Source organism: Abrus precatorius, unplaced genomic scaffold (genome assembly GCF_003935025.1).
Source record: "Abrus precatorius isolate BTA unplaced genomic scaffold, Abrus_2018 Scaffold11, whole genome shotgun sequence".
In the NCBI taxonomy this organism is placed as follows: domain Eukaryota; kingdom Viridiplantae; phylum Streptophyta; class Magnoliopsida; order Fabales; family Fabaceae; genus Abrus; species Abrus precatorius.
Window position 1 is genome coordinate 17,396,813 of NW_020874303.1, and position 14,270 is coordinate 17,411,082.

Below are 14,270 nucleotides of genomic sequence, written 5' to 3' on the forward strand. Positions count from 1 at the left end.
AGTTTCAAGCTACTCCGAAGCATTGGGCCACGTTAAAGAAGATACTACTCGCTGTTATAAAGAAGATACTATTTGGGAACATTTTAAAATGACAATTAAAACACGTGAACGGCAGGATTCGAACCTGCGCGGGCAGAGCCCACATGATTTCTAGTCATGCCCGATAACCACTCCGGCACGTCCTCATAGATTATTTTATAACTAATAAACAAAAATTCTAATTTTAGTTTTTCTTATTCGGATTTATTTTCATACACTGGACAAAAAAAAATTTGTGGGTTGTACCGTATGTTATTTTTGCTAAATATTTTTCATGCATAATTTTTATATTAATATATTTTTATCATTTACATTTCTTTTTCTTTTTCTTTTATTGCTCCCCGTCCTTTTTTATTATCATTAATTTAATACTATTAGCCAGTTTTTAATTTAAAGTAATACATGTTTGTATTTTCTTAAATAAGATTTCAAATTTAAGTCTTGTATGTATAAAATAAAATGTTTTGTTAACCGAGTTAATCATACTATGTGTGAATATCTAAGACTCAATCAAAATTATACTTTATAAAATATATATTTATGGTCTAAAAATAATATTATCAATTATTTATGATAATTATACTTTGTGTGTAATTAACATTACTACTTCTATAGTAATAAAGAAAAACTTTTTCACTAAAATAAACAAACAACTTCTTTAAATCAGATAGTGACATTATTTAGAGTTTGCATCATACTTGCTCTAAGAATGTGTGTGGTATGAAGTTCTCGAGAGCTAAACAAAGTAAGAGGAGAAAAGAATTGTTCTCATTCTTGTACAAATTTGTGTTTGATTTCTTGGTCATGGTAAATCCTCAGCCTTGTACAAAAGTGCGGAAAACATCACCAACACCAAGCTGATTTACAAGGTGAAGGCAACATTTTGTGTATGTGAAGCAAAAAATCAAAGCCAAGTATTTTCTTCGAGGCACTTTCTAAAAGCTTTCATTAGCAACAACCACCAATACTCAAAAGTCAAAAGCAAAGTATAGACTCAAAGAACGAGCCCGGGATTAGTCTGTAAAGATCTAGCCAAAGTAGGCTTAAAAGTACCCCTGTCAAGGAGAAGGAAGTGACCACCTATGCTGAATTATTTTATTATGAGGGGTTCCAATAATTGCTATTCCTGTGAGCAGGGAAAGGATGTGGGATTCGCAGATAGGCTAAATTGAACAATACCTGTTAATCCTTATGCTGTTTTATGAAGAAGCTCCCTAATAAAAAAAACAAAAAATAAAAAGTAGAGTATTGGCTTTAATTATAGTACACTCGTTACCGAATTTAGAAATCCCACTAAGGAATTGTTAGTGCCAATGTGATTTGGGCACATATCCTCTCAGAAAGCATTCTCTGCCCATGCGTACGAATTGGGTGGTGCCAGCCCATTGTGGCACATTTATAAAATATGTAAGTGCTTATCTACAACCTTCTTCTCTCTTTACACTTGGCTGTTTTGTCCCTATAATTACTTTAACCACCTTTTTATTATTATACCATTTATTCACTTCATTTTACCTGTTTTTCAAACCCTTCCTCCCCATCCTTAATCTTTTATTTTCCCTTCCTTGTCGGTCTTGCCCACGTGGCATAACAATGCTCTATGGAATATTTTGACAAATTGTCCAAAGCAGAAGAACAATAATATTCTCATGCATTTGTGTGTGCCTGTGTGTCTATACTCTATAACAGAATAATTTTGAAAGACTGGAATGTAGTTTATTATTTTATTTTATGCCTATGCTTATCTGTTCTCTTTTGTCTGCTTTTTCTATTCCCTAATATGTTGGAATTTGAAGGTAATCCTCCTAAGTATATGTGCCTTTGGAGTGGTTATATATGGTTGAATGTAAGGGAAATAAGAAACCACCCATGATCTAATCTACTAGCCAAGCCAAGTAAACATCCCAGTATGGAGAAAGAAGAAAGTGAAGATGAAGATGACAACTAAGTTAAGTTCTTGAATACTATGCTTCTCTCCTTTTGACGAGAGAAGTTTTGAAAGGCAATTCATAAAGGCTAAGGGAAGGCAAAGCCTTTCTTCCAGGTTCAATTCACGAAGCTGCACCTGCACTGGTGACTAAGCTAGTTATGTTTGTTTTTGTTGCTATGGCCTATGGGGCTCATTTACTGTTATGTTTATCTTTCTGTCCATTCTTTAGACTTGTCATTTTGAATGAAACCTTCTATATAAATATAGTCCAATAGATGCTTCTGCTAAGAAGCCAATCAACAGAAACTGGGGCAGCGAGTGATTTGAGAAATAGGAAATGTAATATTTGCCTCTGTTTTTGTTGGAAGCGATGAATAAAGTGGTAAACTATTGGTTGACTTTTAAGAAAGAAAAATGAATATTGTCAACATTTACTCTATGCTGTCTATTATTGTTCGAATTTGTGCTATGTGACAGGTCCATGTTTCGAATATGCAAACTATAATTTTGAAGAAATGATTACTTTTTTTATTGACTTTCTAAAATCAGTCTGCTTCATTAAAAATAACATATTCCAAAGATGGATACTCAGGAGAACCTCTCCATTATGCCAAGCTAGTGAAAAGAAGTCATGAACAATCATGGTGCAAATCGTATGGTAAGGTTTATGCAATCAGTAATTCATGTACTGCATCCTAACACCGTGATATTAAGACACACAACCCAAGTACCTAACATGATGTGATGTCAAAAACAGGAATGAATGCATTAGGCATTGCGCACTGAATGCTTCCACAAACTACAAGCCAATAGAAGGGTCAATATCAGATAAATTACTACGGAAAGAGGTTCAGTGTATTTCCATATTGCATAAAGGTCATTATTCATTTTGAAAGATACTTTAAGAGAGAAAGTGATTTCCCCGTTCCCGTCAGACTGAAAAGATACTTAGATATGTCTATACGGATTTTTCTGCCCAAAAGCACCAAGGACAGTAGCAAAAATTTGACATATGAAAATCATAGTGACTCTTGAAATCCACGTGGCTAGGCTAACCAAGCGAGACATCTTTTTCCTCATGTAGAGTAGTAAAGCATACAAAAATAATTACCGAGTCCGAGGTCTAAACTATTTCGTTTGGAAACATACGTTAATATTTGTGTAGTAAAAATCATTTTATTATTTTTTATTTATTTGCTCAGTCAAGAATCTCAATTACTTGGCCTTTCTTTTCTTTTCTTTTTTTAATTCTTGAAAAAACAATTCTGAAACTCGTAAACACAACCAATCAGAGCCTTAAATATTTGCTTAGGAAAAACCATTTTAAAAAGTGTTTCTCTGATAAAACGTAGAGACAAATTGGCCATAAGCAATTCGATGTACTTAACCCAAGTTCGTTAATAATATCTATTTCGTTTTCAACACAAGTTCTTTGCACTTGCATCTAGTGTCGGGTGCATAGTACATTCAACAGAGAGCTGTGAACAACCGAATCTTTTTCACTGGGCAACTGATAAGAACATTCATTTTGTCAACTAAGTTATGCAGAAAATGAATCTATTTTTTGTGGTTTCCTAAATCGCAGAAAGATGCCACCCGTCAATTTTATTCACTCATAGTAACATGAAAATGGAGGAGAAACAGAATTATGTATCATTGCTATTGACTATAGGAAATAGTGGACAAAGTATATATTGAAAAGGATAACCCCTATTACCTTGGTATATCTAGAATTCAACCTAATTTCTCAACGTTTTAGTTCAGATAAGCATGGGGAAAAACTTTCTGACTACAAAATCGTGTTTAACATATCCTCAGAAGAATGACTATTTTTAATAGTGCCTAGAGTACTACTAAATACTAATCTCTTTTCTTTTTCGTCAACATCAACAATTCGATACTTCTTATAATATTTGATATTAGCTAGCTGTCCAGGGAATAACGACACGCTAACCAAGATCAAGACTCTTCTTCATACTTTCATAAACCATGTAAGTAATGCTTGCAGCTGGCACAACTTTGAGGAGATTCGGAATGAGTCCCTTGTAGAAGCCTCTAAAGCCTTCTTCCTTAAGAGTTTTCCAAAATACATCAGACATTCCCTTGTATCCACAAGAAGTGTTGGTAGGTTGTGCCTGCAGTCTGAGAAGTATGATTAATGTAACATCAGCAAAGACCATGCATAAAACATAAAAAAGAAAACAAGTTTAAAAGTATGAAACTGATACCACCCCCCACTACATGCAGAAAAATTACATTACTACTGACACAACCTCATACCTTGTACGAATAACCTGCAGTGGATAGACACAAGTAGCTCCAAGAGCCCCTGAAACTGTCCCACATCCAAGTTGTACCAGAGGACCAGGTTCTATGGAGTAGAAAAAGAACAAAAAGTTTTGAGTTTCAAAGGTTGTATACTTTACAAGGGTTAAGTTATCATTAAAAAATTTCAAGATGTTAAAATAAAATCACTTAAGTTCAATAGAGAATGTGGTTCCAGTAATATCATACCGCTGTCATTAAGAATATATCTCTTGGATATATCTTTCAAGGTGTCATAAGCAGTGAGATCGATCCCTGCATAAGGAATCATACCAAGAAGAGATGGAACAAGCCCTCTGTAGAAAGCCCGAGGTCCCTCTTGGACCCATATATCCTTTGTAAGTGTGCCAAGCTTAGGAACCCTTCCCCCATCAGAAGCACAAGTCTGCAGCCGAGTTTTGACAAGATCCAATGGATAGATAGCAATCTGTGCAACTGCACCAGCCATACCACCAGCAAAAAGTCTTCCAGCAGTACCAATATCTGACTTGTTCTCTTGATCACCCCCAATTGCATTTTTCAGCATTTCATAAGCATAAAACTTGATAGCACTCTCTGGAGCTACCTTAACAACATTCAATCCATTACCTCGGAAAAACCCTAATAAACCATCTTGTTGCCATATCTTCATCACTGCTGGCATAATAGAAGCACGCCCAGTCTGAACTTGTAAGACCACCTTCAGACGATCAAGAGGAGCAGTTGCTGTACGAGAAGCAGCTCCTGCTATGCCCCCTGCTATAAAGTATCTGCTCCTGTGTACATGCTTGCTGATACCTTCAGGAATCACAGCTTGTTCTCCAATATCAACAAGGCACACCCTCCCCCAATGCTGATATATATTTTCAATAGTTGCTTCATGAGGGTAAAGTAGAAGAAAATCTCTCCATTCTTCAAAAGTGATAATTCCATTATTATCCTTATCAACATGCTCCACAAAGCGAGCAAGCTCCTCCTCATCAATTTCAATCCCTGCACCATAGAAGCTGAATAGGCTTACAATAAAAAATGGACGAGAGAATAGAAGCGACTTCCACAAAAGGCAAGGAGGAAAACCATTTAGAAAACGTATATTAGTTAAAAAGGACAGAGCAGATCATTGCGTACAAAAAGGGAAAAAACTAAGCAATTAAAGAAATAACAAATATGCAATAGAATCTACCATCAAAGGTTGAAGTTGAACCAGACTTCACATACCCAAAGCGCCATGTGGATTCAAAGAATGATTCCCAAATTTCTCTTTTGAAAAAAACAATCTATAAACAATACAGGAGTACCTCTTCAAAAGAGACACACATTCATAAATAACAAATACAAAAGCTCTGCAGACCCTCAACAAGACTCAACATTTTCTCACGCATAACTGTTTTATGCCTCCGAATGTCCGATCAAAAAGTAAAAACCTTCTTGGCACAACTAACGGCAAAGCAAGGTCAAGGAGTAACATCAAATGTCAACCACATACTTACACCACTAAATAGAAAAACCATATAATGATGAAGAGGAAAGATAGCAAACAACAACACCTACAACATAAACAAATAAACAGCAAGAAACACCACAAGCACAATAAACAAAGTGAGTGGCATTGAAGGGGCTAAAAGAATACCAGCCTTGACAAGTGCATCCCAAAGCTCTTCAGGGAGAATGCAGCCATTGTGTTCCACATCAATAGCCTGAAATATGCGGTAAAGCTCCAATTCCTTGTCATCCATATAACGCCTAAAATCATGGTAATCAATCCTTCCATCCTTATCAGCATCACACACTTTGAACAGTTCCTTAGCATATTTATACTCAGGAGGTATCTGAAGTGCAGACAAACCAGCCTCAATGTGTGCATAATCCAAATACCCAGTGTTGCCAGCATCAAAAAAATTGAAGAGACTCCGAATACGAAGATCCCTTTCTTCCTTTGTCTCACGCAACGCCAGAAGCACGTGATCCATCGACACCGGACCCGTTTTCTTCCCTCGGCCGTGATCGGCGGCCGGAGCAGCAGCCGCCGCCGCCGCTGATTTCGCTTTCGGAAACCCCACGTGCTCCATGTCTATGGCTTGCCCTGCCCCAGACATGCTCTCTTTACCTAGAATTTCAGAAGCTCGCGAATTGGTGATACCCAATGGAGCATTTGAATTCAGAAGAACAGAAAGATGCTAACTTTGGCTCCAGATCTGAAAAGCGGTTTCCCGGAGCTATAAGGGTCAAATTCTGAAAAGTCGTAAACCAGCAACTGAGAGAGAAAACAGCGATTGAATTGAAGAGTGAGTCAAAGGAGAAAAGAAAGGAAAAACAGAAAGATTAATCAGAAGCTGATTGGACTAAGAATAGTGTGCAGTGGAGTAAAAATAAGAGAACATAGAGAAAGAAGGAGAAGAAGAATAAGGTACCTGAAACTGCAATGGGTGAGAACGGTTTCAATTTGTGCATCAATTAATATATTAACATTAGTATTTATATATATAAAAAAAAAAAGTAAATAAATAAGGCAATGCGTTATGCAGTGTTTTTGATTGAGATATTGTGGAAACGGAATCAGAGTAAATAAGAGAGAAGAGAGGTTTCCATTGTGACTGAGGGATAAGGAAATCAAGTAAGTTTTGATTCTGATTGTGTTTGTTATCCCTCTTATGCTAATGCAGATAGTGAGAGAGAGAAGAAAAGGGGATATTATAGTTTGGATATTCCTATCTAGCTATCTCCATTGCACCTGTTTCATACAAGATTTTCGTTTTTCTTTTTTTTTTTTTAACTTATTGCTATCAGGAATTTATAACTAAATAACTTTTTTTCAAAAAATATGTTGAGGATTTTAAACAAATTTTTAAAAATCACAGTATGTGAAATAAAAAATCTATATACGTAAAGTCTGTTGAGCAGTAAAGATAAGATATAAAATTAATAAATATTTATTTTATCCAGTATATTGGGTACATATTAAACTATTTATAAGATAATATTGTTCTTTTATCTTATACTTTTTTATTATTAAGATAACGATAAAATGTGGTATAAATTAATAATTTATCTTTAACTTGTAATTTATGATCTTTAATATATCTCTTTTGAGACTTTATTCTAAAAATATGTCAACGTGTTATTTTATCGTACATTGTCCAATTTAAAAATACTTCGATTATTGTCGAATAGTAGTTTTTTAATTTAAATATTTATATTTAAAAATAAAATTACACGAGGAACACGTTTTTAGCTCCAGTGAATCAATCGTCTGTACTCACATTTTCTTATTGATGTATAAAGAATAACGATAGCTTATCTATATTAATTCAGTATACCAATTTTCTATACATAGAATATTTTAATTTTACTAATACTTCATCCAATTGTTTAGTTTAACAAGTTTTGGATTTTTTATCACAAAATATATTATAATAAAATGTTAAAAATAATTAATTATGTGACTTAAAAATAATCCTTTTGTCTAGCAAAATAAAAATAATAATAATCTTAATTAGTCAATTAAGAGTTATTCTTAAAATTTTTAAATAAAAAAATGTGGTTTCTTAATCATATCAACAAAACAGATAGATATACTCTTGTAGTTAATAACGATCCTATCCGATTCAAATATAAATATTTATAGTAAAAATACATGTGATTTATGAAAAAAATTACTAAATAATTAGTCTCTAAAGAATTATTTGAAAGTAATTAAATAATAAATATCGTTTAGTGTATAATGATGTTTTTTAAAATTTAAACAGTATATTGCTAGAAAGATAATTCAAAATATACCTAAATCAGATATATAAATGCTCCAACTATATTTTTCAGATAGGATAGTTTATTTATATTAATTCAATGTATCAACCTTTTACGCAATAATTATTTTAATTTTGATAATACTCCGTTCAATTTCTGAGTTTGGTAAAATTTGAATTGTTATCATATTATATATTATAATTAATAAATTAGAAACAATTAATTGAATGAATTTAATTAAATTACTTTGTTTTGACGAAAGCTAGACATATATTATGTTTTGTAAAAAAAAAATCATAAATAAATTCTGATCGTTATAAATGTTAAGTTAATTAATGGTGATCTAATGTAATATTATCACATGTCAATTAGTTTTAATCTTTAGAAATGTTTTTAAGATTTTGCTTGCTAATAATTTAAAAATATTTATTAAAAAATAATAAGTATAATTTTTATTAAAATTACTGCTGAAGATATATTAAACTTTTTAATAAAAATCATATTTAATTCATTAATCAGTGTCTTTGGAATTAGCGTTTTTAATTCATGTTAGGACATTGGTTTAGCTTTGTTTTTTATATTTTTATTTGGTTTGGTCATTTTTTTTCTTTGCTAATTAATTCTTAACCTCTTCAAAATGAATGATTTTGGCCTTCAACATTATATAACTTTTGTTAAATGCCAAGTTAGTTTATTCTAATTCTAATGTAAACCATCATTATTATGGGTATCTTAATTATTTCTTCTTCTTCTTCTTCTTGACCGCACACACTCTATTGTCTACTTTACCCTTTTTTTGAGTATTACATTTCTTTTTACTTTTTGTTTTCATTGTCACACACCAGTGTGGTATTAACTACACAGTACACAAGACAATAGTGACTTGAATTATAATTTACCAACTTAGCATTAATAAAAATCATTTAATCAATGGAGGCTAATATTATTCAATTTTAAAAGAATAAGAATATAAATCAAATAAAAATATCTTTAAGAATAGAAACCAAATTCTGTAAAATATTTATAAGGACTAAAATTTTATTAAATGATAATTAAAATTCCTATGACAATGTTTAATTGAATTACCGTGATTAACTTAGCATTTAGTAAAATTTGCTTAGTGATAGAGATTAAAATTAATTGCTTTCAAAAATTTAGAAATCAAATCTTAGCAAAAATATTTTAAGAAAAAAAAAATCACCTTGAGAATTAAGAATGATTTTAGATAACTAGTAAATAATAAAATTTTATTAAAAAAATATATCATTATTATTATTTTATAATTTTAATGCAATCAATGTATCTTTTTAATAAAAAAATATTTTTAATACTTTAACTCAACTTTTTAATTTAATAAAACTCATTTAAAATATTTATAAAAATTTACAACCAGTCGTTAAAAAAAAACATTTTGATAGTTGTTTAGAGGTGTATATGAAAAGGTAACAAATAGGGTAAGTAATCAAAATATATGAAAAATGGACACTGAAAATATCACCTATGTAGATATAAATATAAAGACAAAAGTAAATTTAAAATAATAATATAAAGAAAAATATTACAGTGCTTATTTTGATAAAATAAAAATAAAAATTAATAACCCTGTCATGGCTAAACTGACTACTGTTTTCATCTCATAAGATCTGCCTAAGAATATGTGTAAACTCTATTTTCACACTTATATAAATACGTATATAATAATTTATGTTTATGTATAATTTGTGAATTATAACTTTGGAATAAAAGTATTTTAAGCAGTTAATTTAAATAAATTATTTTAAATATTAAATTTTTTTTTGTCATGTGACAACATTTCACGGATTGAGTTTTCAATATTTGAAATTTAAATTTTATATTTTAAAATTATATTTCTTTATTGAATTAAAAATTATTTATTATCAATAATTAAATTATTTAACAGTTTATAAAAGTTATAAAATGTAAAATAATAATGAAACATTTAAAAATTGTATTTAAAAATTATTTGAATTTAATAAACCCTGCAATACACGAAAAACTTGACCATTTTATCCTAATTTATGCCGATGCAATCTAAGGAGGAGCATTGATTTGTATTTGAATTTCAAAATTAAATAGACACCACACGTTATAAAGTCAGATATTTTTAAATTATTTATGCACTAGCTTTATATATATTAAATTAATGATGATCCGTCACGAACAATGCATTAATTTGGACCATGCTTCAGACGACTTGATTTAATAAAGAAATTGTGTGAGACTTTTATTTTATTCCTTTTCTTTTAACAGTTCCTTTGACATAGAGGATAAGAGAGGAGAGATATAATTTTATTTTATTTTATCCTGCTTAATTTAATTAAAAAAAATAAAGTGGCCAAAATGTTTTCTTTCTTAATTTATTTTTCTCGGATATGGAAGAAAAAAACAGAATTATTTATATTAAATTATTTTGAGATATTATTTTATTTCTCATTTCCACCGTTAATCTATTTCAATATAAAACATAAGCCTTTGTTTTTAAATGATAATATTTTATATGATTATTTTGAAGAATTTTTAAGTATGTTATGTAATTTCTTGTAAATTTAACATTTAATTTATTTAACTCAATCTTATTTTTTTAAAAATTATAAATATCTTTTATGGAAGACAATTTTATTGAGTCGAGTAGAATACTTTTATTATGAGTGTTATAATTTAATTTACATTTGTAAATGGATATATAAATATATATATATATATATATATATATATATATATATATATATATATATAAGGATCTTCTTACCTATGTAAGTTTAAAAAATTTTACATCTAATTTGAGTTTTTTATTTAATTTAAATTTAATGACTAGTGAAGTAATAAATTATAATCCTTTAAATTTAAGTTAAACGAAAGATTTAGATTAGATGGAAGAGTTTATATATATATATATATATATATATATATATATATATATATATATTATATTTTCCCCTCTAATATCATCTAACAAGTTGGATCCAACATTAATAATCAATTTGGTGGAAGTTTATTCTCCCACTTGATGAATATATAAGAAAATTGCAGACACAAGTTAAGTAGATTTGTTGCCTGAAGTCTAGTTCTACACATTTGACCAAAAGGCCAACATATGTGCTTAGACCAACAACGTGGCATGCAACGCCACCCATTTCTTCCTTTGCACTATCTGGCTTCTGTGTGTGCATCATACAACTTTCATCCTTCTCTTTCAACTTCAACATCCCAATTTTCCAAATTCCCTCCGATCTAGTTTTCAAGGTTCAATTTGTTGCTAAATCAATAGATACAAAAACATGGGGCACAGTAAAGAAAAATCTATAGAGAGAAAAGAAAAGAGGTTGCAAGAGATATCTCTTTTGAGGACCATTCCATACGCTGATCACCAGAGGTTGCCTTTTCTATTAATTACCCTCTCATAGCTTCATATTCTTTCATTTTCATATAGTTCTTCACAAGGATAACCTTATCACCATTGAATACTAATTATGAATATCGAAATTAAACAACCGAGTAATGAAACAGCTTCTCATTGATTAGGATAAATTTTTCAAAGTAGCTTTGCTATTTAGCTCGAATTTGAGAAATAATCAATCAGCCTCTTGATTAAATTAATTTCATTTAATGTGCAACAAAACATTTGCTGATCAACGATTTTTATCATTAGCAAATGATCGAATTGGTCAAAATTCTTTTGTTACCTCAATCATTTTCCATTTCGAAATTCTTAATGATCATTTGCCAAATAGGTAAGAATTTAAATATGAAAAATATTTTTTCTTTTTAAGTTTGCATCATAAGTTTTTTATCATTCTTTTTACAAGACACTTCTGAATAAGACTTTTACTATCGGCAAAATATTATTTTATGAAAAACAACCAATCTTAGTAAGTGTTGTTAATATTTTATCTTATTTAGGTTCATTACAATAATATATGGGCCACTTCTTAGTTAACAGTATTATCTAATTTTAGTTGAATGGTATGGATTCCATTAAGTAACTTTGATCTTTTATTTAGTATAATTCACGTGAAAGTTAGACGAATATACCAAAAAATGTATCCAAAAGTGTAGCAATGTCTCTCTTACCCACCTTGGATTTAGTAGGTATGCATGTAAATAGCAATCGATTTGTGCATTGACCCCGATTTTAATACCAAACGTAAACAGTTCTTAATCATGGAATTAGAGAACACTCTTTTAACGCGTGTCTTTTGATCTTGTGCTTATGCATATATAGGTGGTGGTCTAAGGAAACAATTGCTGTGGTTACCGGAGGAAATAGAGGAATTGGGTTTGAAATTTCTAGACAGCTAGCTGATCATGGGGTAACTGTAATACTAACATCAAGAGATGCTAGTGTTGGTGTTGAATCAATTAAGGTCCTGCAAGAAGGTGGTCTGCAAGAAGTGGCTTGTCATCAACTTGATGTACTAGATTCTTCTTCTATCAACCAATTCACTGAGTGGTTGAAGGAAAATTATGGTGGCTTGGATATTCTGGTATGTTTCTAAAACATATGGCTACCTATCCTTTCTTTTAGCTTATCTACTCAACTTGCACTGTTTTTTACCATGTTCAATAAATAATAGGGACTTGAATTTATTCTTATTTGATCAAGGAAACATGAAATTGAACAGAGAAGATACCTCAAAAACTAGCAAAATGACTATATACATATATATGGCATGTAGTTAAATTTAACAAATGCCCTTATTATATGTTTCTAAGCAATAATATGATATATGTATGTGCACTTAAATAACGCGGGAATTAATTTCAATGTTGGGTCTCAGAACTCTGTTGAAAATGCTAGTTTGGTTATTGATACAAATTATTATGGCACCAAGCGTGTAATTGAAGCCATGATTCCACTAATGAAGCCATCTTCTGCTGGTGCTCGTATTGTAAATGTGAGCTCACGTCTAGGTCGATTAAATGGCAAACGAAATGTAAGTATACAATGTATTTTGTTTACTGAATATAAATTTTCATTCATGTACAAGTAATGTTACAATATCCATTCACTGGGGATACACTACGCATATTACTTCCCATTCATAAATATTCATGTTAAAGAAGCATTGGAAATAGTGGTAATGTATATTTGAGCAAAGCAAATTTCCTGTTTCCTTATACAAAAAAGCATCAACAATTTTCTTTACAAGGATAAGTTTACTTTTAAGTAAAATTAATTTTGAATCATTCAAGGAAAATGATATACTAAATAAAATTAATATCAAATTTTTATTAAAACGTGTATTGTTTTTTTTTAAGTAAGACAATTAATTGTTTTTATTGTACACTAACTTGTGGTAGATTAAAAACTGATTTATCATACAGAGATTGGAGAACGAAGCTTTGAAAAAGCAACTAAGCGTTGTGGAATCCCTTTCAGAGGAACTAATTGATGGGATTGTATCAACATTTCTGCAACAAGTAGGAGATGGAACTTGGGCCTCAGAAGGATGGCCTCAAACTTTCACTGATTACTCAGTGTCAAAATTAGCAGTCAATGCATATACAAGGTTTATGGCAAAGAAGCTTTCTGAGAGACCAGATGGTGAAAAGATTTATATTAATTGCTATTGCCCTGGCTGGGTGAAAACCGCTCTCACAGGTTATACAGGAAGTATCACAGTTGAGGTAGGTGCTGATACTGCAGTGTGGCTTTCTCTTCTTCCTGACCAAGCAATTACTGGCAAGTTTTTTGCAGAGAGAAGGGAAATTAACTTTTAAGCTGTTAGGATTAGAAGATTAATATATTGGAACCCACTTCAACAAGTCCAAAGGAAAAGAATTGTTTAAAAAATCTTATCGGTACAGTGCGTTTGAAGGGCTACTCTTGTCTTTAAAGATTGAGGTGAAAAGATAAACAATTTGTCAATGTGGCGGCATATTGAAGATTATTTGAGGCACTTTCATGATGATCATTCCCTTGGAAGTCTTACTGTGTTGAATGTTGTTATTTTGCATCCTGATTGAAGTCATTTTGTTTCAGTGATGAGTTCGTTCTTTTAGATATCTGATGCTTCACAAATCAGTAAGTACTGGTGCTTAAGGAAAGGAAGTTGCTGCATGTTTGATTATTTGTTACTTAAAATATACCATCTTGCCTTTTTCCTCGTATCATAATTAAATTGCTAAATTTATTAAATACATGTTACAAGTAGAACATAGACAAAAGAAATCTCTCTCTCTCTCTCTCTCTCTCTATATATATATATATATATAATAAAACACAAAATTC

At 30.8% G+C, this 14,270-nt stretch overlaps 2 protein-coding genes and 1 non-coding gene across 7 annotated transcripts; 1 reads left to right on the forward strand and 2 right to left on the reverse strand.

Moving 5' to 3' along the window:
* Positions 1–103: 103 nt before the first annotated feature.
* On the reverse strand, positions 104–185 carry TRNAS-AGA. The gene has a single exon. It is a non-coding gene; the product is annotated as a tRNA-Ser (tRNA).
* Positions 186–3,537: 3,352 nt separating this feature from the next.
* On the reverse strand, positions 3,538–6,938 carry LOC113854420 (calcium-binding mitochondrial carrier protein SCaMC-2-B-like). 5 transcript variants are annotated; one of them, XM_027485383.1, is made up of 5 exons: positions 6,685–6,933; positions 5,904–6,527; positions 4,568–5,266; positions 4,250–4,340; positions 3,538–4,111 (listed from the first exon to the last, which is right to left on the reverse strand). In XM_027485383.1, exons 2-5 carry the CDS (start codon positions 6,367–6,369, stop codon positions 3,919–3,921), a joined length of 1,449 nt encoding a protein of 482 aa, XP_027341184.1. In that variant the 5' UTR covers positions 6,370–6,527; positions 6,685–6,933; the 3' UTR covers positions 3,538–3,918. The 5 variants fall into 5 exon arrangements, with proteins under 5 accessions (XP_027341184.1, XP_027341181.1, XP_027341183.1 ...); XM_027485380.1 differs by having other exon boundaries at positions 3,550–4,111; positions 4,484–5,266; positions 6,685–6,938; XM_027485382.1 differs by having other exon boundaries at positions 3,552–4,111; positions 4,484–5,266; positions 5,904–6,468; positions 6,685–6,856.
* Positions 6,939–11,316: 4,378 nt separating this feature from the next.
* On the forward strand, positions 11,317–13,759 carry LOC113856532 ((+)-neomenthol dehydrogenase-like). Its single transcript, XM_027488378.1, has 4 exons — positions 11,317–11,411; positions 12,261–12,523; positions 12,779–12,972; positions 13,364–13,759. Exons 1-4 carry the CDS (start codon positions 11,317–11,319, stop codon positions 13,757–13,759), a joined length of 948 nt encoding a protein of 315 aa, XP_027344179.1.
* The last annotated feature ends 511 nt before the right edge of the window (positions 13,760–14,270 follow it).

Coding starts and splice junctions, on each gene's coding strand:
- LOC113854420 (XM_027485380.1), bottom strand. CDS start 6,369: ATGTCTGGGGCAGGGCAAGCCATAGACATGGAGCACGTGGGGTTTCCG. Junction 5,267..5,903: donor GGATGCACTTGTCAAGGCTG/GTATTCTTTTAG, acceptor TCTATGGTGCAG/GGATTGAAATTGATGAGGAG. Junction 4,112..4,249: donor CTGCAGGTTATTCGTACAAG/GTATGAGGTTGT, acceptor CATACTTCTCAG/ACTGCAGGCACAACCTACCA.
- LOC113856532 (XM_027488378.1), top strand. CDS start 11,317: ATGGGGCACAGTAAAGAAAAATCTATAGAGAGAAAAGAAAAGAGGTTG. Junction 12,524..12,778: donor TGGTGGCTTGGATATTCTGG/TATGTTTCTAAA, acceptor TGTATGTGCACT/TAAATAACGCGGGAATTAAT. Junction 12,973..13,363: donor GATTAAATGGCAAACGAAAT/GTAAGTATACAA, acceptor TTTATCATACAG/AGATTGGAGAACGAAGCTTT.